The sequence below is a fragment of the Amblyomma mixtum genome, chromosome 2, assembly GCF_055824585.1.
Source record: "Amblyomma mixtum isolate Tamu chromosome 2, ASM5582458v1, whole genome shotgun sequence".
Taxonomy (NCBI): Eukaryota; Metazoa; Arthropoda; class Arachnida; order Ixodida; family Ixodidae; genus Amblyomma; species Amblyomma mixtum.
In genome coordinates, this window is record NC_143013.1 from 101658115 (window position 1) to 101684661 (window position 26547).

The 26547-nt window shown below is 49.1% G+C and overlaps 1 protein-coding gene across 1 annotated transcript; it reads right to left on the minus strand.

The window, feature by feature from the left end:
- Positions 1 to 1838: 1838 nt before the first annotated feature.
- LOC149360322 (palmitoyltransferase ZDHHC20-B-like) lies at positions 1839 to 20181 on the minus strand. Its single transcript, XM_089567831.1, has 3 exons — positions 19943 to 20181; positions 15062 to 15301; positions 1839 to 2406 (listed from the first exon to the last, which is right to left on the minus strand). Exons 1-3 carry the CDS (start codon positions 20179 to 20181, stop codon positions 1839 to 1841), a joined length of 1047 nt encoding a protein of 348 aa, XP_089423957.1.
- Positions 20182 to 26547: the final 6366 nt, after the last annotated feature.

Genomic DNA, 26547 nt, shown 5'->3' on the forward strand with positions numbered 1-26547 from the left:
CATCATGGGCCGGTGAGCTACCGGCTGCAGAACCACAATTTTCGGCCAAAAAATAATGCAAAAATGAACGCTGTTAGGCAATCAAGGACGCCCTAACATTCAATATCCTGTCTAATGATTGCAACCAATGAGCAGAATAGCGTGTAAATTCAAAGTTTGTTCATAATAAGAGATGGCTAGCTCTCCTATTGGTCAAGTATTCAAAACTACAAAAGCTAATATTTTGTGCCTAACAGGCGCACTTTTAAAAAGTAAATATGTTTTTCAAAAAAAAATGTTGTTGCTTAAACGCTTTGAGAGGTTTTTTAGTGGCATTTCGGAAAAGAAAAACCTTCCATTGACGTCGTTTTCTACTATGGCTTTTGCACACTGCGTTCGCGCCAAAGTCGTCTGCGCACACAAGAACAGCGTTTTCGGAATGAAACGACTTAGTAGTAGCACTCCGTGTTCTCGAAAAAGTACGGCTGTCCCGCACCAAGTAGCTCACCGGCCCAAGATACTTTGAGTGTCTATGGTGGCTGAAGTGCAGCGCCGTCAACTTTCCCTCCAGGTAATAATAAGAAACTCTACGATTCAGTCTGTCGCACAGCGACTGCCTCCCCGGACGCCTGCGTGCGGACCCGGAGGTGGCTGCCGCGCCATATTCGGCGGAAATAAATTTTCTTCCTCCTCCTCCTCCTCTGGGATTCAGACCTGACAGAAGTGTTCCTCCATTTTGATACACACTGTGCCGAAGACCTGCACACCTGCACCATGTTAAGGCAATTATGCATTTATCCCCGTGTTACCTGGTGGTGGTCAGATAATTATTGAAGCGAAAGCTTCACTACGGGACCTCGGGCTTCAATCGCGGACCGTGCAAATTCGACCTTCAGCTGAGTTAGAGGTCAAAGCATGATAAAGAAAAAATTGAATCTATATTCATGACTGGGAATCGAACCCGTGGCGGTGCGAACAAATCTCCTGTAAGGGCCGTTCAGCGAGACCACTACGCTATCGCCTTTTTTTTTTTGTCTTCATTGCCTGTTTTAACAGATTACATCCGCGCACAAACATATGTTCGGCGCTGCACTCTCAAACATTAAGAGCAGCCAACACGCATCGTGTTAAACAGCATCTCTCTCGCGCTGTGCATCGGAGAGCGTCGTCTTCATCAACATCCATCTGTTCCGTACCACGGCACAGCCTGCTCACCGTCGTCTTCTATGTAGCACAAACGCGTGCTTTCGCTCAAATTCAAATGTAGTAAACATTCTCTGTAACTCTGGTTTGGGCGAGTTGGTTCATGTTGAAAGAAAAAATCGGCAATGGCGCAAGAAACAAGGACACGGAAGGCACACAAAAGACAGAACTGACGTCAGTCCTGTCTTTTGTGTGCCTTCCCTGTCCTCGTTTCTTGCGCCATTACCGGTTTTTTTCATTCTCTGTAGTTTGTGACTCTTGACACAACTTCAGTTCGCTTAGCAAGATGAAGGTATGGTTGGGCATCCACGTTAAATGAACAGCACAAGAAAAAGGCACGGACGAAAGGGCCTTGTGTCCTTGTCTTCATTGCTTCCCTGTTCACTTACCTGACCTCGCTGTTTCATAACCAAAGATTTACCTCTTAGAACAGTTTCTTACAAATCAGACTATTAACTGCCGCAGCGCTAATGTCGCCATGGAATTTCAAAGGATTGCTTGAGGGCTGCAGCAAGAGGACATTACGGAAAAGAGTTATATTTTCTAAAGCAATTAATAATTCATTCTCACCAGCTAAAATCACTGGCAACGTCCTTTTAAATAAATTGCCCCTATTCAGGCTGGCTATAACGTGGAATTACGTTCGGGCCTTCGCCCTACGGCATAACATCCAAGACAGCAGCTCTGGGAGCCAGGCTGGCGGAGCCCGTCGAGTAAGTAGCCACCGAGTAGTTGGTGGCAACGAAAGGTGGCTCGGAGTCCCTAGCCTCTTGCAAAGGGTGGAGCTTTGTCGGGAATCGCACCCCATCGCCGAGGCTAGTGAACACCGGAAGCGGCCAGAGCGACACCTTGGGACCGAACACCTGGACAAAGTTTTCGTAGCGACCGATGTCGAACGAGTCCTGGGGGTCCGTGAAGGCAGGACTGCGCATGCACTCGAGCGTCGTCTCGTTCCTCGCAACCATCGGCAGGTGTGTGCCGAGGAAAGACCCGAGGGCGAGCGTGAGGGCGGCGCCTGTGAACACGAGGAAACCGAAGTGGAAGCGGAAAGGCTTCATGTGGTCCGCGGAGTCCCACCACTCGGCCAGCTGAACTCCCGTGGTTGCGACGGTGAAGATGGACAGCAGTACCACGTAGAAGAGCGTCAGCAGGAAGAACTTGTAGTTGCTGAAGCACACGCAGTTGTTGAACCAGGGGCAGTGGTGGTCCATTTTCGGGACGCACCTGCATAGCGGTGCAAAGTCATCATCATCATCCTGACTGCGCGCACTGCATGGCAAATGCATCTCCCCTATCTCCCCAATTAACCCTACCATTACTCTGCCCAAGCACATTTAATCTTGATTTGGACTAGGATGTCATTAACCCGCGTTTGTTCCCTCACCCACTCCGCCCTTTTCCGATCTATTAACGTTATACCAATCATTTTTCTTTCTACAGCTCGCTTCGTTGTCTTCAATTTAAGCTGAACCCTCTTTTTAGCCTCCACGTTTCTGCCCCGTAGGTGAGTACCGGCAAGATACAGCTGTTGCATACTTTTCTTCTCAGGGATGTTGGTAAACATCCATGATCTGGGAGAACCGGCTAAACACGCTCCACCCCATTCTTAATCTTCTAGTTATTTCTCTCTAAAAGTCCGGATCTACGGCCACTACCTGCCCTAAGTATACGTATTTATTTACTACTTCCAGCACCTCGCTACCAATTGTGCACTGGTGTTCCCTTGCGAAACTGTTGAACATTGCTTGGGCTTTCTGCTTATTAATTTTTAGACCCATAATTCTGTACTGCGTGTATAAGTCAGTGATCATGCTTCGCAATTCCCCCCTGAGTGACTTAGCAAAGCAATTTCATCCTAGGTATCCGTTCCATATTTTCTTATCTGATTTTTCGGAAGTTCTCAGATACTGCCTGCCAGACATAACATGAGAGCGGAACGCATGCACGACACTTTCATCACATGGCTGTCTTGTACTCTTCCTACACGCAAGAAGTCTGAGCTCAGAAGAGGCTGCGTACTTGAAAGGAGTGTCACGAAATTGCAGTCTGATTCTATCTCCCTGCAGAATGGTGTTTCTCTCTTAAAGGGCGAGCGGCGAAAGCCGTGATCCTAAACAGAAGGAGATAAAACATAAGCACAGGAGGAGAAAACAAGCACACCGGCACGCTGCTGCGTTCCAGCTAACCTGTCGCTCTAAGAAACGCCTAGTGAGAGATGATGAAAGGGAGAACAGGAAGGGAGAAAGCAACTGGCGCCGCATCATTCCTGTGCTAAACATATTTGCATGCAATTGCGCATTGGTAGTTGCATCATTACACAGTAATTATAGAATTTGTTACAGAGAACACAAAATAATTTTTAAAAAACTGGATTTCTTGAATAAAAATATGGCTTTGGAGGCATAGCATTACCATTGTCGGCGGACACGTAAATCCGGTGAATTGTTTTAAGCAGTAAGCTGGTTTAGTTATTTCTCATAATTAGCTTTTTAATTATCACACCTAGGCAACTCTTTGCAATTCCAAATTTTTAGCTGGTCGTTAGTAATATCAGTTATTAGAGTTTAGGAAACGCGATTACCCTCAACGCTATGGCTCCACAAAACTTGGCTACATCGTGCCAAAATCCATGCGCTTTCGAAAAGCATGCACGTAAAGCAATCTTTCCAGTTCACGTAACTAGTAAAAAAGGCCAAATTTTCTCGAGCCACAACGCCAAGGGTAACCGCGTTTTCTAAATTCTAAAATTCTGACATGGCTATTACTAGCGACCGGCTGCAATTCTCTAAATACCACCAGTTGCCTAGATGTGATAGTTAAAAAGTCAAATATCTGAAATTAGCTAATCAGATTACTACAATTCGTGGGTTTTCTGGTGTCCGCCAGTACTGGTAACACTATGCCGCAAAAGTCATATTTTTACCTCAAAAAACCTTTTTTTCTAGAATTGCCTTAAGTCTTCACTGAAACACCTGATATAAACTTTATATATAGAAATACATTACAGCTTCTTGGATGCCTGCATGGTATAAACTGCGCTGAGGAAGGAATACGAGAGCAGAGAGCGGTCATAATCACCGAGTAGAAAAGTATGAAGTTGGTGGTCTGTGCAGTGGTGTCTGTTTTATTGCGAAAGCAATACTGCTTGCCCTTTTCTGCCATCGATGGAGGTTCATCCTTCGCTCCGGCGCAGGTGCGGCGCGCTACCACGTGACCGCATGAAGTCACGACAAGAGGAGAGCTGGGGGCCCAACTCCTCTCATCGATGGAGGCTCATCCTTCGCTCCGGCGCAGCTGCGGCGCGCTTGGTTAGTAACCATGCGACCAATTAAAGGGATCGTATAGTGATGCTCCAAGTGGGAATGAGTTTAGTTAATTGCTTAATTTGCCCAATTAGCCTAATTAATCTTTCTAATCAGGCTAGATAAATAAATAAAACCGAGTAGGAAATTGGCCGAGTTCGGGGATCGACCCCGGTCTCTGGAGTGCGAGACGAGCGTGCTACCACTCCGCCATGTCTGGTCTTCCTCCCGAGGTATGCGAGACCGAGGTGTCCACCGAGGTATGCGAGACCGAAAATTTCCTTTACCTCACAAACCAATTTACCGACGAGCAAAGCATAGAAGCGAACGGGCGATGGCGTTCTGTGGACTCCCTGGCAGCGTTGCAAGACGCTGTCGCGTTTCGCTCTAGGCGAAGTTTAACATCTTAACACATCAGTGACACAATGCGCAGCTTAAGGCTTTCGCCTCACCGCACTTTAGGTCAACAAAGTGCCCCCCTGAACTTTTTCAACACAGCTGGAAAAGGAACTGTAATTGGTCTGGCGACGACACCAAAGCACTGGCCATGTTTCTACCGTTCCGAATGTTTATAAGCTATAGATAATTTCTTAGTGCTATAAAATTAACTTGCCCAAAAAAGTAACCTCATTTCCTACCCCGGTGAAAGAAATCACCCTGTATGTCATTAACAAAAATGAAGTTCGTGTCTCGTTCGTCGAGACTGCAAGGACTGTGTGGAACCCGACCTGACGTCCGGGATATTGCTGCCTCTGCCTCTGCCCTCCACTAAAGCGTCACCCTGTCAGGCGCAATGGGTCAGATCCACCCCCTCAGCCGCGTCCACTACGGACCTTACACCCGACTCTGCTGGGTTCCTGCCCTGGCTTGAATCACCGCGGTCACGGGCCCGCCACCCTGGGGTGGCGGGAAGCCAACCTGGGCCACATATCCTTTCGGTTGGGCGACAGCGCGCACAACCTCCCAGCTTCGTGACGATAAGTCTTACATGCACGTAGATGGTTGTGGAATTAAAGCTTCGTGTACTACATATGTCTGCCACTTTCAAAGTTGTTGATCAAATAAGACGGCAGGCGAATCGTAAAGCTGCACCACTTTCTAGCTGGACATAAATTAAGCAGCTGTGCTGTTCTGGAGGGATGTGCAACACCTGAAATTTCTTATGAGAAGTGAAATTACAGGGCGTTTTTTTGTCTTCATCATTAGCATAGTTTCTGCCACGTTATACTTCTAACAAATTTTGCCTGCCCCCATATAGCGCCCTTGTTATACGTTCCAGGTTGCAATTTACAAATCCTGGCCGGAACAGCGGGAGGCCTTGTATTTGTCACACTGTGGAAACTAGACGGAAATTGTAATAAACACCCTGAAATGCAGCTGAAGGAATTCAGCTTTCGCAATAGAACGTTGTCAGCGACAGAAAGAAATATCTACAAGAACTGGGAAGCCGAATAAGAGCCCGTTTCAACCATAGGCAGCAGTGCCACTACATAGAACTAAGTTCAAAAGGCAAGTGTGTTTGACTCTTTATGTACGGTCCGTCGCTTCCCACGGCGGTGCTGCATGCGCTCGCTGTACCGGCCAGTATTTGTAAATATATACTGCGAGGTCGACTTTAGAGTGGTGGTGGTGAAAAACTTTAATATGCAAAGAGAGTTTGAGGGTCAAAAAACCCTGCTACATGGTCGGTATCCTTAGTTCGGGACACCGCACGACGAGGCCCCGTCTCGCGCCCGCTTTAATAGAGCCCTTTGAGACTCCAGTGTGGAGCAGTTGAGGAGGGCAGTCTTCCATGCCTCTCGGGTGGGGGTGGGGGAAGGATGAAGGTGAGGATTTTGAGTACATGCCCACACCATGTGAAAGATATCGCAGATCTCTCCACAGTGCGGGCAGCGCCCATCTGTGTTCGGATCGAAGTGTTTTGCTATGGCAGGACACAGAAGAGTTCCTGACTGCAGGCGCCGCAGAGTTCGCTCCTCCGCCTTACTCAGCCCCTTGGCAGGTGCCGGGTAGAGGCGGTGGCTGTCGCAATAATGAATTAGGATTTCGCGGAACCGCAGAAGCGGTTTATGAGCTTCTGAGCCAGGAGAGCTAGGATGAGGAGCCCGGTGTGTGAGCGCCCGGGCGGCCTCATTGCCTCGTAGACCCTGGTGGCCAGGAGCCCAGATCACTTTTGTGCGAGTTGGATCGGCGGGAGCGCGTCTTAGAATTTGGGAGGCAAGAGGTGATATTTCGCCTGCAAGATAATGTTCACAGGCCAGGCGAGAGTCTGTGATAACCGTTCTCGATTGGGTGCCTTAGTGTCCCTTGTGACACAACGTCCGTGTCATATTACCTCGACGCGTAGTAATTGTTTCATTTTATTCTTTGTAGCTTCTGCCTGTTTAAAATTCAAGGGGGCACTTTGTTGACCTAAAGTGCGGCGAGGCGAAAGCCTTAAGCGCGGTGTTGCTGCTTGTGTCACTGATGTGTGGTTAAGATGTTAAGCTTCGCCTATAAGAGTGGAAAGCGACAGCGTCTTGCAAAGCTGCCAGGAAGTCCACAGAACGCTGGTTTGTAAGGTGCGCCTCACGCGCTTGTCGCGAACAGAGTCGGGTCGCCGCCTTCTTGCTCGACTCCGTATCCAACACACCCCTCCAATGGAAGACAGGTTTCGCATCCCGGAACTGTGGAGACGTGCCCTCCACGTGCGGCCTCTTCCAGCAAACATGTCACATGAAGACCATAATGGTCGGCGCCTGGCACGAGCGGAAGCGCTAGCCCGACATTATGGCAACAAAACAGGTGTATACTACGTGAACGCCTCCGGCCCTCATCACGGGGGATGGTACACGGCCGCGGTAGTTCACAACAGCAACACAGTTAACGGCCTAACTTTCAGAGCCCGCAGTGCAACACAAGCAGAAGAGGTCGCGATTGCTCTCGCGGCCTCACATTCCAATTCAAAATACATAATCACCGACTCGCGAGGGGCCTGTCGGAACGTCGAACAAGGCTGCACTCCCTTCCTAGCCTATCGAATATACCAAAATTGTATACGGGATACGGACCCCGCACACCGTTACCTCATATGGGCCCCTGCTCATCAGGGGTTGGCAGGAAACGAGGCAGCAGACGCAGCCGCCCGCGCGCTCTCTCACCGGGCTGTTTTCTCCTCCCCATCCGATCAGGAACCCGATTTTAATCCGGTCTATACATTCAACGATATTACAACATATTATCAAAATTGTCATCGCCTTTACCCTAGCCCATGTAAAGGCCTGAAGAAGGCGGATGAGAGGCTCCTTCTCCGCCTTCTCACCAATACTTTGCTGTGCCCGGCAGCGCTAAAACATTTTGACCCCTCCTTTAGCGGCAGCTGCCCACACTGTAGTGCAATGTCTTCTGACACCTATCACATGGTGTGGGCCTGCCCCTCCAACCCCGCTATTCCCCCCATCCCCAACCCAACCCGGGAGGACTGCGAGGCGACCCTGCTCGGCTGCCACGACTTACAGGCCCAACAAGCCTTAGTCGGGCGCGCCCGGGCGGCGGCAACCGCCACTGGGGTCCCATACTAGGGACCTCCACCTAGTGTTTGTAAGGATCGGTCCCTTACGGGCTGATCCAAACATACCTCCTGTTCATTCGTAATAAATGTTTTCACCACCACCACCCACAGAACGCTATCGACCGTACGGCTCTACGCCTTGCTCGTCGGTAAATTGGTTTTTGAGGAAAGGAAATGTTTGTCTCGCATATCTCGGTGGATACCTGAACCTCGCCGTAACGGGAAGGGAGGAAGATGGGAGTGGACGAAGAAACCGTATTCACTAGACGCGCCTTTGTTAAACCATCGAGCTGGCATGGCGGAGTGGTTAGCGTGCTCGTCTCGCACTCCGGAGACTGGGGTTCGATTCCCGAACTCGACCAATTTCCTACTCGGTTTTATTTATTTATGTGGGCGGACTAGAGAGGTTAATTAGGCTAAATGGGTAATTAAGCAATGAACTAAACTCATTCCCACTTACTTGGAGCATCACTATGATCCCTTTAATTTGTTGCATGGTTACTAGCCAAAGTACAATTGGCCCTGTTTTAAATTCGCGCACTGCAATTTACCGACGGTGGTGGTGGTGAAAACTTTTAATTTCTGAAATAGAGTTTGGGAGCCACAGAGTGGCCCCTCTACATGGTCGGCGTCCCTAGTCCGGGACACCGCATGACAATGCCCCGTCTCTAGCCCGTTTCGCCAGAGCCCTTTGGGAGCCCTTTGGGAGTTGAGGAGGGGAGTCTCCCATGCCTCTCTGGAAGGGGTAGGGGAAGGGGGGAGGTGGGGATTTTGAGTACATGCCCACACCATGTGGAAGATATCACATGTCTCCCCCCAGTGCGGGCATCGCCCATCCGTGTTAGGATCGTAATGCTTTAAGATTGCAGGACAGAGTAGAGTACCTGTCTGCAGGCGCCTTAAAGTTCGCTCCTCCGTCTTACTCAGCCCTTTGCAGGGGCCGGGAAAAGGCGGTGGTTGTCGGTATAATGCGTTATTATTTCCCTGATAGGATAGGATAGGAAAACTTTTAATGTCCAACAGAAAGAGGGTAGCCAGAGGGCTACCCGCCTAAACGACGGCCGAAAGGTCTTGACTCTCGGCGGCGGCTTCGGCCAGTCGGACGAGTTGTAACTGAGTCGCCGGGTCGGAGCTCAGTAGTAAGGTCTCCCATTGATCTTTTGTGTTTATACCTCGTCCCTCCCGGGGAGCATGATGACATTCCCATAGGATGTGGTCCAAGGTGGCTCTAAGTTCGCAGTTCGCGCATTTTTCTGAAAATTGCCCTGGGTACATGCAGCGGCTGGTTAGTCTCCGAGCCAGAAGAGCTGGGATGAGGAGCCCGGTGAATAAGCGCTCGGGCAGGCGCGTCCGCGGCCTCATTACCTCGTAAGCCCTGATGGCCAGGAGCCCAAATGATTTTTTTCGGTGTTGGATCAGTGGCAGTACGTCTTAGAATGCAAGCAGCTAAGGGGGAGATCTTCCCTGCCAAGTAATGATCACATGCTTTTCGGCAGTCCGTAATGATGATTCTCGAATTGGCGTGGGCGGTAGCAAGCGCTATCGCTCGTACCATCGAACGGGTGATGGCGTTCTATAGACTCCCTGGCAGCGTTGCAAGGTGCTGTCGAGTTTCACTCTTAGAGGTGAAGCCTAACATCTTAACAACGTATCAGTCACACAAGCAGCAACACCGAGCTTAAGGCTTTCGCCTCACCGCACGTTAGGTCAACAAAGTGCCCCCCTGAATTTTTACTCCTTGAAATTCCAGATTTTCGTTTCATGAGCTCACTTATGGTGCGATGTCAGTGCACGTTAAAGAACCCCAGGTGGTCGAAATTTCCGGAGCCCTTCACTACGGCGTCCCTCATAGCCTGAGCTGCTTCGGGACGTTAAACCCCAATAAACCAAACCTAAACCAAACTTATGGCTTTCCAGACAAATATTCTTTTTGGTGTGTTGAAATAGGAGGTGGATGCCAAGTACTACCTCAAGGTAGCCAATACCTGTTCTAGTACGAGAGTGTGTTGCCGGCTCTGGTCGCTGGGATGAGGCGGCACCCAGGCTTAGCTATTGAATTCAATCGACACTCAGATTATTTTTTTATCCGGTAGTCGAGGATCCCAGCGAGACCGAGATTCGAACCGCATACCTCTAGCACGTGAGACAGATGCTCTACCTCTCGCCACCACTGCTTCACTTAAGAAAAGAGCAGAGTGGATCTGGGAACAAACCCGATTCAGTGACATCCTAGACGAAATAAGAAGAAATAGGTATGGGCAGGGCATGTAATACGAAAGCAAGATAAAAGATTGTCATTAAGGCTAACGAACGGGATTCCAAAAGAAGTTAAGCGCAGCAGGGGGCGGCAGTAAGTGACGAAGGCGGATGAAATTAGGAACTTGATCGGGATAAGAGGGCCGTAGCTGACTTAGGAAAGGTTTAAATTGAAAGATATGTGAGAGGCCTTTGTACTACAGTGGGCGTAGTTAGGCTGCTGACGATGATTCTTATATCTCCTGTTATTAGTGTCTCGTATAGTTTATTCTGGCATGGTTAATGCTTTGAGCTCTACTGGTTTTTCTTTCTTTTCTTATTCATTTCATGGCACGTACACACTCTCCTTCATTTTCAATCAAGCATAAGAAGAAAGCACAATTGAGTCTAATGCCGCAGCTAAAGTGCAACTAACAAACTTGGAAGCTCCACTGACAAAGACGGCGCGTCTTTGTCAGTGGAGCTGACAAAGACGCGCCGTCTTTGTCAGCTCTGTGTCATGTATGACTTAGGCAAGAAATTATACGCGTTATTTATGTTCACATATGTCGTCATTGTCTTCAGAGCACAGAATAAAACTGCAGTCACTAAACGCTTTTCGCAGCAAAAAATGTTAAAGCATAAATCCATGGAATGTGCCGTCACTGTACAGGCGGGGGCACGACAGAATTCCGAGTAGTAGTCGTAGCATGTTTATTTGGCCATATTATGTGCAATATGTCCTCGAGGTGAGGCTAAAGGAAGAAGACCAAGCATGCCTCCGGACAAGGCCTACACCCCGATTAACACATCATGGAAACGGTGCCCAAATGAACAAAAGAGAAAAAACAATGAGCAACATTAACACAACAGAAAATATTTAATGATAGACAATAATAAATATCAATTAACAGTAAACAAAACATTTCATAATATACCCATTCAGGTAAAAAAAAAGGAAGACAGCACACACACAAGAAAAACTAAGTATACAGAGTTAGCTGAAAGTTAACCGGGGAGAAAAAGAATCTTCAGTTTTTTTCTTAAATACAGACACACTATAACTTTCTTAAGCAATCTGAATAAGAGACTGATAAGCATTACACAATGTTATAATTTGATAATCTGTTGTTTGTTTGCCATAATTTGTTCTGTTGTTCGTTTACCATAATTTGCTCCAGCTAGGTCTTGCAGAAGATAGAGGAACTGAACGTAGACCATATGCAACATTTCTTCATCATAATCATTTATTTACCCTTAAGGGTCCTTGGCTTAGGGCATTACATAAGGGGGGGGGGGAGCAGTCGTTTCATAATACAGTGGTCGGTAACATCAACAAGAAATACAAAGTACAGGGTTCATGGTTGTAAGGAGATAGCGCCACCCAGCGGCGTTCGTGAGGAGAAGACAAAGCACGAGGAGCGCGTGCTGAGGGGTACGCCGGGACAGGTCGAACAGGATTACGTGGCAGAGAAGAGAAGAGCGCGGTGGGCGACGGACGCGGACGAGTTCTGCTGGCTCCCCGAGTTCCGGGCTTGGGCCTTAGCCGCAGACGTCCGGGCCACCAGACCTGGACTTCCATCGTCGAGAGCCTCAACCACCAGGCTCAGGCGCTACTCTTCTCCGTCCATCCGTCAGCTGCTCTACATAGGCCGCTTCGGGCGCCTACGTGACTTTTCCGGGATACCAGACCTGGAAACCGTGCCGGGAGCCCACGAACGCTGACGCTGCGGTAGCCTTGCATCGGCGTTTGGAACGCCAAGAGACCCCTTGACTACCCGACACGCAGCCAGTCCTCGCCGCTCGTTGCTCGAATAAGACAAGTAGTGTGACTTTCCTCTTTGACTCTTTTTTTCTGCATTTTTCGTAAGCACCTTGTTCTGTTTCCCCGTGTGTTTTTCCCGTGTGTTGTTGCGTTGTTCTCATGTTCCTTTCCTTTTTTCTCGCTCATATTGAAATTGGTTTCCTTTTTGATAAAATCCGCCTCGTTTATTGTTTGTACTTTTGTGTTTCTTTAAAATAAGACCTGCAATCACACAGAGTCCTCACAAATTTGGCGTCCACTACGACAGGACGAGGTCGGTTTTTATTTATTTGCCTGTTGTGTTAATTTAGGAACAATATGAGCGCTTCAGATTTGGTTGCTTTAGGCGAGCGCATGGGCTTGTGCGGCGCGGAGTTACGAGCGTGGGTGGAGGACGAGCTTCGTAAGGCACGGGAAGAGAGAGCCGCTGAGCGTGAAGCTGCGAAGCAGAAATTGGAATTAGAGGCACGGAATTTAGAGGCTGGCGGAGGCTGCCGATCATTTTCTTGAAGCACAGCGGCAAAATAACTTGTTGTTCTTCAAAGAACAGGGGGAGCATACGATGAATAAAGCCAAGGACGAGGTTTCAGGTTCACAATCTCGCCTGCGGTGTTTTCTTTGCGAGAAGACTGGGCACAAGGCGGCGGATTGTCGGACGAAGCCGAAGCAATCGTATTGCACCTGGTGCCGCGAGGTAGGACATGATGCCCAGTCGTGCAAAGCTAAGAGGCCAGGAGACCGTGAGGAGTCCGCCTGTTGCATGACACCTCGATATTCACATCCCGATAGCACTGCAGTGGTAACGCGCGTAGAGGGCCAGATGGGGGAGATGGTCTGTCCTTCCAACCCGGTGGAAGTTGCTATGCCAGTGGGGCACGGCGAGGTGTTCGGCCAGCCTGGTTCGGTTTTACGGGATACGGGCAGCACCGGCATTGTTGTGCGTGAGTCTCTTGTACCGCCAGCGGCACTAACAGGGAAAAAGGCTACATTATTCTTGGCCAATGGGACCCGTGTAGAAGTTCCGGAAGCGGAGGTGGTGATTTGTTCTCCATACTTCTCGGGTAAGGCCATCGCGCGCTGCTTGTCTACACCCTTATACGACATTATAATAGGCAATGTCCCCGGGGCTAAACCTCCATTCCCGGTTGACCCGCCAGTTCTCACTGATCAGGCAGTTTCCCTTGCCATGACGGGTGCGGTCGATGTTCCTTCCCTTATGATGACAGCAAAGGTTTCAGAGAGTAGTAAAAGCCCCACTCTGAACACACTCCACTTGTCACGGCCGGAGTTTCGCCTCAAACAGGAAGAAGACCCGACCTTAGAGGTGTGTCGCAGGAAGTTGGGGCAAATATTTCAAGGCAAGGGACAGACCGCCCACTCCTTTGATACTGATGACGGTGTTCTCTTCCGGACATACCAAGTGTGTCCCGGCCAGGTCGTTGAGCAAGCGGTGGTACCGAAGGGCTTACGCACGCAAGTTCTTAAGTTGGCACATAAGAGTGCATTATCCGGCCATCATGGAATACGGCAAACAATAGCTAGGGTGCTCAGTGAGTTTTACTGGCCCGGTGTACAGGCTGACATTAAGAGTTATGTCAGATCGTGTGACATGTGTCAGCAGACTGTGTCGAAGGCAAGGGAGAACAGAGTGAATAACATCATAGGACGGGAACATGTAAAATCATGGTGGAAACCGAGGTCGGTTTGGAGAAAACGGTTTCACAAAGGAAAACGGAAGTACCAGCCGGAAAAGTTCTCGCGACGGTGAAGTGGTTCGATGTGAACAATGGAATACGGAAGAATGTAGCCCACACCTGTTCTTGTTGGAATTGTTTTTGGTTGTTCATGTTTGTTTTTGAGTGTCGGCTATCTACTTTTTATGCTTTCCGTGTTTCTTCGCCCTCTATGGACGCTTTACGTTGACTTTCCATGTGCTCTCTGTGCTGTGTGTGCGAAGGTCTGTGAACGCTTCGAACATTGACGACCGTCGTATTGTGTGTGGTGTGTAGTGTGCGCGCTGTGGTGCGGTGTTCTGTGTTGCGATCGTCGAACGCGTCTGGTGTCGCTCTCCTGAAGTCGAGTTCTTTCCCTTGGAAAAAACTTCCGAAGAGGGGGCCTTCTGTAAGGAGATAGCGCCACCCAGCGGCGTTCGTGAGGAGAAGACAAAGCACGAGGAGCGCGTGCTGAGGGGTACGCCGGGACAGGTCGAACAGGATTACGTGGCAGAGAAGAGAAGAGCGCGGTGGGCGACGGACGCGGACGAGTTCTGCTGGCTCCCCGAGTTCCGGGCTTGGGCCTTAGCCGCAGACGTCCGGGCCACCAGACCTGGACTTCCATCGTCGAGAGCCTCAACCACCAGGCTCAGGCGCTACTCTTCTCCGTCCATCCGTCAGCTGCTCTACATAGGCCGCTTCGGGCGCCTACGTGACTTTTCCGGGATACCAGACCTGGAAACCGTGCCGGGAGCCCACGAACGCTGACGCTGCGGTAGCCTTGCATCGACGTTGGAACGCCAAGAGACTCCTTGACTACCCGACACCCAGCCAGTCCTCTCCGCTCGTTGCTCGAATAAGACAAGTAGTGTGACTTTCCTCTTTGACTCTTTTTTTCTGCATTTTTCGTAAGCACCTTGTTCTGTTTCCCCGTGTGTTTTTCCCGTGTGTTGTTGCGTTGTTCTCATGTTCCTTTCCTTTTTTCTCGCTCATATTGAAATTGGTTTCCTTTTTGATAAAATCCGCCTCGTTTATTGTTTGTACTTTTGTGTTTCTTTAAAATAAGACCTGCAATCACACAGAGTCCTCACAATGGTCAACATTAACATTATCAACATTATTTTGAATTGTAAAGAGCTGAAGTCATGCTTGACTTTATAAAAAATGTGGAGAGACAAACTCAAATTGTATAAATTAGAAAAATTGCGAACATGAAATGTTCGCAACATGCGCGAGGCGTTTGCCCGTCGCCGCTGCGCCTTCCTAAGCGTCGTACCTGGCGCATGTGGAGCAGTGGTGGCACCGGTCGGGCTTCATCAGCCGGCAAGGCTCGCAGTAGCGCGCGCAGCCGTCCGGGCCCATGGTGAGCACGCCCCGTTCGGCGGCCAGCATGTCGAGGAGGCCCCGACGCGTGCGCTCGCTTCGGCAGCACGCCAACGCCGCTTGCTCGCCCTCGCTCAGGGAGTAAGTGGCCGGCACGGCGGGTGGCGCCCTCACCGTCGTCTGCGCGTAAGACCTGCGGGAGACCGGCGGGGCGGGTGAGCTACACGCCTGCTTGTGGCTCACCGTATCTTTGTGCCGGAACTTTCAGCGAGAATGTGAAACACACGCGCCACGGTGGCTCAACTTGCTATGGAAACACAAGCTCAAGCCAACCTCACTGTAGGCCTTCTGTTCTGCGCCTTCAGTGAACACCCAGAAAGAAGAACGCCTGTCCGGAGTAAACTGGCTCACGATCATGCTTATAACAATATATAAAAAATTACAATCTTAACGGTGTTTCAATAAAACTATAAATGGTGCTTTACTTCCTCCAAACGTTGACTGTAAGGTTGATCGGAAAGCCAGACAATGCGAATTCTAGCTACATCTGCAAATGTCTTCTACAACTGTTTCTGCAGACAAGCAGCTTTCATAGTGGCTGCAAAAGCAGCGATTGCTTCGAAATGAGCGATCCGAGTGAGCAATTAAAGAACGCCGGTAGCATCCGCGGAAAGCGATCAACGACATAGATTGCCCACCAGGTCTAACACAATTGCATCTATAATGATACTTGCGCATACGTCCTTTACAGCCTGCCTAAACCTGTTTTCACCGGGGCCACTTGTTTTAGGCCGACGAAAACTTTGCGAATTGCTCTTTTCGAAATTGTAAAAATACAACTGGTGCTTCCAATGTGATCAGTTTTCGCCAAGCCTGCTTGCAGAGCAGTACATACGCGTTTATGCCACATTAAGCCGCAATTAAGCAAGCTATGGCATCATTGGAATAGGACGCACGAGACCTCTGAGGCCTTAGCATTCAACAAGCTAGCCACAATAGTGCACTGCACGGGCTCGGGCCGACCCGAAAGCCCGGGCCCGGCCCGGCCCGCGGGCTGGGCCGGGCCAGGATATTTGTTTTGCCGGGCCTGGGCCGGGCCTGGGCCTGAAGTTGCGGGCCCGGGCCGGGCTCGGGCTTAAAGCGGCGGACCCGAGTCGGGCTTGGGTCCGTACAGAAACTGCTGGCGTCCGACTATTCATTCACTATTGCAGAGTGAAGTACACAACTGCGGCATTGAAGCAGCGACACGGATGAGCTATGGGTTATAGTACGCGCTGAGAAAAAAAAAACTAAGCTTTACTACTTGACTTATTTATTTCCTTATTTCCACGCCGCGGTAGCTTAGTGGTCAAGGCGCTTGATTACTGAGCCGGGGAACCAGGGTTTGCTCCTCGGCGGCCGCCTTTCTCTCTAGGCGGCCAGCATGACAGCCACGTACTTCGCAGTATCACTACTCGTTGAAGAAACCCAGGTGGTCGAAATGATCCGGAGCCCTCTGCTTCGGTTTCTCTCACAGCCTGACTCCCTTTGGGCCCTTAAGCCCCAAAAACATAGCGTTTATGTTATAGCTATATTTTTCTCGTGCGAGAAAATTCACAAAGTAAAGCGCATTTGGTTTTCATTTTGATCAGCTGACCGGAACGTCTCGTAAATGAAATAGCCACAAAAGCTCGCGACAGTTTGTAAATCTCATCTCATAACCACATCTATCCCTCCTCGCTTCTTCAGCCTGGTTGTCATGACTAGTGTTTTGCCCTGTAAGTTATCACGTGGTTCGCGCGTTATCTTCTGCTCCACCAGTAAGAGTAAAATTCAGCCGGTCTTAATTACACAATGATCGTTCGTCACCCCAAAACATACCTATACACTATTAGAAATGTATTCGGGAAGAACGTATTAGTTTACGACGCTTATAGTCTTCAAAACACACACCGTGAAATACTCAAGCCTTTTAGCATTTCGTTTGTGCTGGAAGGCGACCAGTTCGGCTATGAGTTCAACCTGTGAGATCGCGTTCACTAAAATTGTCATCCCACTGCTTGCTAAGCAGCTTTAATGTTTATTCTTCCGGGCGGAAAAATATAACTGATTAAAATCATGGGGGAATGCAAAGTAATCTGTTACGCGCGTATGCAGCCCTTATTATTTGGCTCTCGGAACTTCCTAGTTTATCTTAGCGCCCCAACACGAGATCACTGTCCAAAAAACGGGCATGGCGAGCACCACTCTTAATCACTTCCTTCTGGGTTAAAAAGAACCAACTTTCTGCAAGCTAAACTGTTTTCAGAACCTTTGTCGGCCAGTTTCTTATCGGTCTAGTAGCAGTCTACTTGCTCAGAGTGAGCAGTATATCTCAAGCGTAACTGTGAAACGGGCCGGGCCGGGCCCGGGCTGGGCTTCACTCGAGGATTCACGGGCCGGGCCGGGCTTGCTAGAGCGATAATTTAGCGGGCCTGGGCCGGGCCCGGGCTTGAAGCCGCGGGCCTGGGCCGGGCTCGGGCTTCTGGTCTCGGGCCCGGGCCGGGCTCGGGCCTCAGATTGAGGCCCGTGCAGTGCTCTAAGCCACAATACTCCCGGTATATTGTAGCGAAAGCTATATTGGCGACGAACTTGCGATTTCGCTGTGGCGGTGCTTCGAGGAAGCACAGATACCGACCTTGAGCCGTTGCCTAGCAACCACCACAACTGGCGGACGCCGCGCGCTCGCCACGCCATCTGGCATGACGTCACACCGCGCGCCTTGCCGTCGCCGCCGTTTGGTATGACGTCACACTGCTTGCCTCGTCGTTGCGCTCACCTCCGCTGGCTTCACCAGCTGTGTCATGAATCATAACATGTCGGAGGATTGAAAAGGAGAGCTCGCGTGCGCCGCAACCTCCGTTGAGGCGACAGTATGGACGGCGAAAAGTCTGCTAAGCAGAAGGAGGCCTGGAATCGACATCGGAACGAGATGAAGAGGAAACGAATTGCCCAGAAAACAGAAGAACAGAGCGCCGAGCGACTGGCTAAACGCTTTCGCTACGTATATCCTGGCATAGCCGAGCTAATTGTGACTGCCAAATTTTCCTTCCAATCACTTTCTTTCTCCCTGTGTTTTAAACCCCCTTATTCGCCCCCCCCCCCCCCCTCTCGCCTGCGTTGCCAGTGGCGCTTTGCTGCTGAGGCTGCACAATTTCAGCATCAAATTAAGATGGCGCAAATTCTACTCAAGGGTCCGTCTAGGAGCAAGCATCCCTCACACAAGCTATATAAGTTCGCACCATATCGGATGCAAGCGCCATAGAAAAAGAATACAGCTTTCAGAAAGCTTTAACCCCCAAACGGACACTTTTTTTTTCTTAAAGGTACCAGAACGCTCATTTAGTACATGAAGGAGCTAGACACCGCAGCGGACACGGGACAGAGAAAGAAGATGACACAGGGCGGTACTTGCGACGGTAGTTGCAAGTACCGCCCTGCGTCGTCTTCTTTCTCTGTCCCGTGTCCGCTGCGGTGTCTAGCTCCTTCATGTCTCACCAACTGGCCTATACATCTACCCTCCTAAGTCATTTAGTACCCGTGCTGCCACCTGTCGGAGACCCATAAAATTGCTTTTGTCGAGCACTACTCGCCTTAAGCCGGACACAGAGTGCCAAAAAGCACACGTCAAGGTGGACTTGTCGGGAGCCATAAATGACTGTCGGCTTGTGGCGAGCCTGGCTCGTCGAAGTCCGTTAGGGAGTTAAAGACACCCTAACGTGCTTACACTCACACGAGTCTCACCCAACCTGTGAACGTTCCGAGCTGTACCTGCACACCCTCTTCGCTGCATAGGCAAAATAATAGTGTCGATCGGCACACGGCGCTCTCTGTTGACTGTAAAAGTTTGGTTTTGTGGGGTTTAACGTCCCAAAGCGACTAAGGCTATGAGAGACGCCGTAGTGAAGGGCTCCGGAAATTTCGACCACCTGGGGTTCTTTAACGTGCACTGACATCGCACAGCACACGGGCCTCTAGAATTTCTCCTCCAAAGAAATTCTAGCCGCCGCGGCCGGGATCGAACCCGCGTCTTTTGGGCCAGCAGCCGAGCACCATAGCCACTGAGCCACCGCGGCGGCTGACTGTAAAAGTGTATAGAAATAGAATCCAATGGCTTGTTGTGTAATCTAGCGTGCAAAGTTATTCAGTGTAGATTCACGCATAAGGGTTTTTACGCGAGTAATAATGGAAATCAATGGCCGGCACCCTGTTATCCAAACGGTCAGGGCATCTCCGCAACGCTGAGAGCGCGAAAGATACCCGCTGTTCACCGCATGCAACAAGAGGAACAGCCTTGCGGAGTCGATACTGCCTTCGGACGTAATACATACAAAACAGGATAAAGAAATTGTTTTGCACAACAAAGAGAATTATTAATCCCGTGTGTGTATCAGTTGTAAAGAACGGTCAGCAAACATAACTCTGCTCTTGCTGCAGACATCTAATCGAAGGCAACACGACTATTTTCGGATTTACGCAGGTGCTCGCGAGGAGTGAGTGGTTGGACAGCCTTTCTCCCATTAACCGTATTTGCACCGTTATCGTACACATCTCAGCACGTGCTTGCTTCTGCAGGTCATTCACCCTAACAGCACAACAAGAGCACGGACACACGCGAATTCGCATCTTAATACCCATCCGTATTTGCCCCTTCACATAAGTCGCAATGTTCTTCTTTAGCCGAAGCACACACAGTTAGCCGCTACCTGAACCAAGCTTAGTGTAGTACTCTCCTCCTCGCTAGAGTGCCTTGGCTGTAGCCTCAGAGCCATCCAACAAGCGTCCCTGCCTCCCCGAGCGTAGGCGATATAAGTACCAGAGGCAGAAGACGAGCAGCAGATGGAAGCCGAGGCCGAAAGCAGCGCCCTTGACGACGCTGTCGTGCAGCACCAGCAGGCGACAGAATACCAGCACGTAGGCGTAGTAGGCCCACGAGAAGGCGCCTCCCACCAGCGCCAGGGGAAGCCACCGCAGAGGACGCCACCGCAGGAAGCCGCTGTTCCGGGATGCACCGTGTTCAGCGAGGACGGCCGGCCGTTCGCTCGAGGGTTGCATGCGTGCGCGCTCCTCTTCTTCCTTCCGTTCCCTCGTGCGGGGCGGCAAGGGTTAAATACGCGCGAACCCGCTGGAAAATGCACCGCATGTTTAATTTTCAATGCATTATCAGTACACTCCTTGCCTGTGTTACGCGTGCCTCCCCGTCGCAGCTATTGGTATGTAATCAATCAATGAATCGAGTGATTGGTTGAATGACTGAACATGAGTGGAGGTCTGCATTCTAATTACAGCCCAGTAGCGCACAGTCTAACAAGAAAAGAAAGAAACAGTGATCCGGACGCACAGCGCTTCCGCGGCGCCATCGTCATGAGAAGATTTCATCTACTTTTTCTTTTCCGCGTTTTTTGTTTTGTACAGATTTCAGTCTAAAGTCAGAAATTATCCAAATACTCCACTCTTTGTACATGAGTGCGTTTGTATCCGCTATGCATCCTGGCCAATTCCCCGCCGTGGGTATGGGCCAACCAAAATGGCTTTACAGATTTAAAGGTTAAATAGAGGATGTGAGCACATATGCACGACATCAAAAATTAGAGCCGCTTACTCTCAGGGTGCGATTAGCGATAAGCGCGAGCTGATTCACAAAATGATTAAGACAATGCTGACGCCACAAATGGCTGCCACTGCCACAGAACTTCCACTGAAAAAAATTAACACATAGCTGCTGTAGCTTAAGAATGGTCGGGCAGATTACTGGCCGAGAGAAGTTTACTGTGCCTCATGGTCCGGGTTAGAGCTTCCGGTTCGCATTTGGCTGCCGGTGGCCTTCACCGGGGAGTGGAGACCAAGGGTAGAGTGGCCTTGCTCCCGAGCCGCCGGCTTTATATATTCTCGCAAGACTTGAGCAAATATTTCGGTCGTCATCAGTCTGGTAAAATATATTTCTGAAGTGTTCTGTGTCCTGCCGAATGTAAAGAACAATTTTGGCAGCCAAAAGTTCCAACAATTTGTTCTCTGTGCCCCTGTGTCTTCAGAAACGTGCAACAACGCCTTTCGGCACATATTTAGTTGAATAAAATGCGTGCGAGGATGTGTAATAAGATTAGAAATATTATCAGGGTAAATCTCGAGAAACTTGGGTGTTCCTTGGCCGCTGGGCAAGTACAGTCGCGAACAAAAAATATTAGCACAGATCACTGGCGATCAGAATTGGGATATCTCACCACGCGGCGCTGCGGTTCGCAGACCTGCCTAGCGGGTCGTTTCCATGTTTGCAGCCTGGAGGGGACGGCAGGAAGTAAGCTTTATCAAGCGTGCACCGCCCAAGCGTCGAAGTGCCGACCCTACGTGACTGTGCATGCGGCATTTATTTTGGCTCGGTTATCATGAGCAAAGATGGCTTCTTTTTATTACTGTTTTTTTATGTCCGCGATGGTCTGTGAAAAGGACCTCGCGGGAACAATAGATAATAGCGCTGCTTTTAGCCAGTATTTTTGCTCGTCCGTGGCAGTCCGCTGAACCCCCCTAATACTGTAGAATGGGAAAGGCCCGGCACTCTCGTTATCAGCCTCTTCGCCACCCGCAGCGCCACGCGTTGTCATTCCGGAGCTCTGGTGTTCCGTCATGTGTGCTAATCTTTTTTACCCGCGACCGTACTCTGATTTAAACACTGCAACCAGCTTGGAAGGATGCTCCGATCACAATTCGTGCACGCTAACAATCGTAATTCTTCGTTAATTGCAGTAACATCTGATGTGCCGCAGGGACCTGTGCTCGGTCCCTTACTTTTTCTTGCTCATATTAACGATCTACCTTCCAACCTTTTGTGCTGTATGAAACTTTTTGTTGGTGACCGTGCTGTTTATCGTGTGATTAAGAAATCTAACGACGTTGAATTGCTACAAACTGACGTGAACGCAGTCTCTATCTGGTGCTCTAAATGGGGAATGACCCTTAATGAAATTACATGCAAAGTGATGCGCTTCTCACGTCGTAAAATGTCTAATCTTCCAGTCTATTTTATTAACAATACATCTTTAGCATCAGTTACATCGTTTAAATATCTTGGTGTGTATCTAACCCCAAACCTCACATGCAATGATCATGTCAGCCACATTGTCGCCATCGCTAATCGCATGTTGGGATATTGGGATACCTAAAAAGAAAATTTTTCTGTTGCTTCTTCTTCTGTCAAACTAACACTCTATAAATCTTTGGTGCGTTCTAAGGTAGAATATGCTTCTTCAATTTGGGACCCACAACATTAATAACAGCTCTTGAAGCTGTACAAGATCAAGCAGCCCGTTTCATTTTTTTCAACTATAATCGTTCACATAGCCTAACACTCATGAAAAATGCATTGTCATTACCACCCCTTGAGACGCACATAAAAGTGTCGTGACTGAGCCTTTTTCTTTAATTTATCACACGAACGTATACCTGAAAACAGCACTGTTCATTCCACCTACCTACATTTCATCACGCGCTGATCATCTGCACGAGGTCGGCATCATACTTTGCAGCACTGCTTGCTTGGCATCTTTCATTTCCAGGACGTCATCGGAGTGGAACCACCTACCTGCAGCCTTACTTGCTACTAACAACGTTGAAAAATTTTAAAAACGGTAGTGGAATCATTTTGTAGTAGAGTAGATAAAATGGTCGTTTCATTTATTTTCACGTTGCTATCCTGTATATAGCAATTTCGCCCATTTTAAGCATGTATTTGTGTTATTTGTGCCGCTTGCTCTTGCTAACTGTATTGTCATTGCTTTGTGTTATGGCTTGTGTTATGAGTATTTCTAAATGACCTTATGCCTTAACACTACCTTGTATAGTTTGTTTCTCAAACCTAAAAGTTTTTTCGCCATTCATGGTTTTTTGCAATATTGTTTAGTTTATATTCTCTTCACTTCGAAATCTTGTGTAATGATGCTCCTAAATACGCGCGTTAGCTATTGGTTTAAATAACCCATTGTGTATATAATTCTGTACGAATTTGTAACCGCTCACTCCCCTCTCTAATGCCCTGTAAGGGGCCATGAAGGAACCTGAAATAAAAATAGGTTTGGTTTGGTTTGGTTTATGGGGTTTATCATCCCAAAGCGACTGAGGCTATGAAATAAAATAAATATCGTTCATGTCAGATTGACATGAACATTTATTTCAAGGCTGCCTTGTCCTCCTTAAAGGGAGACTGAAGCACTTTTTCTGAAAATCGGGCTGGCAGCGGCATCCTATAGTTTTTCATGCTGTATACTGGAATATCGCATCCAATTAAGACAAAAAAAAGCGCGAATTGCCTTTTTTAGCCGAAATATGCGGCCTCTGCCGCGGGGCACGCCGCGCGGCGCGCCGCCGCCCGTGATTGGTCAAGAGAGTTCGTGACGTCACTTTGAGGACTGGAGAAGCTGCCGACGCGGATCCGGCGCTGCGTTGAGGGCAGATCGCAGCTTTCCGTGTCGTTGTAAAAGCGAATACGGCGACTATTTTTTTTTACTGACCACCGAAGAAAAGGATACTACAGCTGGCTCATTCCACGTATCGCCTGAAACAACCAAAAAAGACACAAGCAAAAAATTCTATGCCTAGCACAAGCATACGCCAGCGTCAAAGACGCGATACAGACCATGCGTAAAAGGTGAAAGCACAACATCGGCTCGTATTCTCGGAAAGGAAGGGGTGCGAACAATACTCAAGTCAATTACCACCACCGGACGCCTCCTGGCTCGCGCGGAAGAGCGTCATCCTAAAGAAAAGGCCCAAAGCACTGTGTAAATCTTGTTCTCAGTACCCGGCGTTGCAGGTTGGGGCAAGAAAGTATTTCAAGTGAACGATGAAGGAGCACGAAGTTGGTGTCAAAATTAGCGAAGCGCAGTGGCCAAGCACTGCGAGGCATGTGACCACAAGATAGTGACGCAATCATGGTGCGCTGGAAACCAAGCCAAATACGCGCACAAATACGCTTCACTCCTGGCGCGTTCAGCAGATGCCAGAAAATATTAATCGCTGCCTCGGAAACGTTCGCCCTTCCTAGATTTGCAGTTTAGGTTCAGTGAAGTAGTTGCCAACTATATGTGTGTTTATTTTCTTGGGATGGCGTTGCGCACACGAACAAACGTACACAGGAAGAGGCAGAAGACAGAAAGAGCGCAAACTATCAACTAGATTTATTGCTTTCGCAACAGAATATATAGCATACACACGTGCAAAACAGAATAGGGAGAGGAAAAGCCAAGCTAGCTGCAACTCGCCCGCTGCCACAACTTGATGAAGAAACCGAGTAAGGTTGCGGTGTTTCTTTGCAAAAACTCGGTTGGCATTCATTTCACTCATAAATTTGCATCCGAAATCAACGTCGAACGCATTCATTTTAATTGCTTAGCTAGGATTAAACGAGATGCCGCATATGAAGAGCTTCGATGCTTGCTTGCTTTGCTTTATTGTGCTTTGTTCTGCTTGCTTGCTTGCTTGGAGACGTCGAACCGAGTATAAAATCACTAACCGAGCCTTGCTGAGCACGTCTCAGGTGGTCTGGCCGCACCTAAGCTGAGGAGAGCGACACATGCTTAAGCCTCTATAAGGTTTCTTCAGGGGCTAAGTGAGCATGTTTCTACTTTTAAAAGAGGCGCTTCTTCGGAATGGTGACACGCCTCTTATGCGCGAGGAAATCGATGGAACTGTGTCATGGTTCAGCCGCGCCTTTTCGACAGAAATCTCCAGAGATCACACTAGGACAAGCTCTGCCCGTAGCCGCTTTTACGAAAGTGTTTCGAGCAGAGTAAGCTTGCTTTAGTCGGCTTGAATTCTTTGTCACAGCAGCGAGCGGTTGCGCTGCGAGCTTGTGGTCTCGCGGAAAACAGTGGAAGACGACACAGTCGCGGCCGTAGTTGTTCGTGGACACGAACGCAGAGTAGTACCTGCTGAATCTGATTCTCAAGGTCGGCTGACACGCTTTGTACGTCGCAACGCTCGCAGTACGAGGAACAAGGCATGCAGCACGAGAAACAACGCGCGCTGAAAGCGCGCTCGCGTGCGCCGAAGCATCCCGGCTCCTCAACATGACGTCACGCTGGCCGACATGGACGAGGTTTCCCTCTCCGCTGTTCCCCTCTCCTGCGCTCGCGCGGGGCGCGGGAATTTTGAACATCGCGTTTTTAATTGGTGACTGCGCCGCTGTTTTAGCCAAAATCGAAAAAATAATTTCACAGACGTGATCAGCAATGACACTACTTCAAAACCCTAGAAGGTTAGCTGATTCGAAAACCGCCTCAGTATCCCTTTAAGCTGCTTATTCACAGCCTATGGCCCAGGTAGTCGACCAGAATTTTCTGGTCAATAAAGTCAATTCAACTCAATTAAATAAATTTGTATAATCCGGGGTAGAAGGAAAGGGATTACGGCAGCGCGCTCATGATCATCATCAGCCTGACTATGCCGCCTACTGCTGCACTCAACTTCTCTTGATTTCCACTCTGTTACCTTTAAGGACCAGCGGTCATCTTGCATTTTCATTATATGCCTTGCCCAAGCCCATCTCTTCTTGATTTCCAGTAGGATATATTAACCCGCGTTTGTTCCCTCACCCACTCTGCCCGCTTCCGGTCTCTCAACGTTACTCCTATCAATTTTCTTTCCATAGCTCGCTGTGTTGTCCTCAATTTAAACTGAACCCTTTTTCGTTAGCCTCCACGTTTCTTCCCATAGGTGAGTACCAGTAAGATACAGCTTTTATATACATATGTTTCTCTTGAGGGATATTGGTGAACTTCCATTCATGATCCGAGAGAATGCCTTCCACCCTATTCTTATTATTTCTCTCTCGATATCCGGGTCTGCGGTCACTACCTGCCCTGAGTATACGCATTCCCTTACCATTTCCAGCGCCCTGCTCCCAATTGTAAACGGCTGTTCCCTTCCTACACTGTTGAACATTAAGGCACCGGATGGAAATATGTTGACAACGGGTGAAGTCGAACCGAAAGAAGTTAGAGACGCCATTTATAAGAGCCGCACTGAATGCCGCATATCATCCAGAAAGTCATCTATATAGTTTAAAATGAAATTACCAGGGCACTTAATCAGCATTGCGCGATGACAATGCGGCACCCCTGGGTTCTTACCGTAGTGCCCACCTTCGACCTCTCTCGCCTCTTTCCTACTAGTGGAGAGGGATATTCCCTTCTCTCCACTTTGCAACCTGCCAACTGTGTCAAGAACATTCCGGACTCTCTCATCTCTCCTACAAGTGGAGAGAGGAATTTTCATCTCTCAGCTTTGCACCTGCCCACCGTGGCAGGTGGTAGGCAGGTGTTACTGGCAGGTGATGTACAAAACACTACAACGCCGGATGGCACTTTTGCTTCACATTGGGGTTTCTAATGTTAACGTATTAATACACCATGAGGCAGTGTACTTTTACAG

Bases quoted from the DNA above. Each gene is read 5' to 3' on its own strand.
- LOC149360322 (XM_089567831.1), bottom strand. From the start codon at position 20,181: ATGCAACCCTCGAGCGAACGGCCGGCCGTCCTCGCTGAACACGGTGCA. The intron at 15,302-19,942 runs GTACTTATATCG...GGTCTCCCGCAG, and splicing joins CTGCTCGTCTTCTGCCTCTG to GTCTTACGCGCAGACGACGG. The intron at 2,407-15,061 runs GTACGACGCTTA...ACCGCTATGCAG, and splicing joins CACTGCTCCACATGCGCCAG to GTGCGTCCCGAAAATGGACC.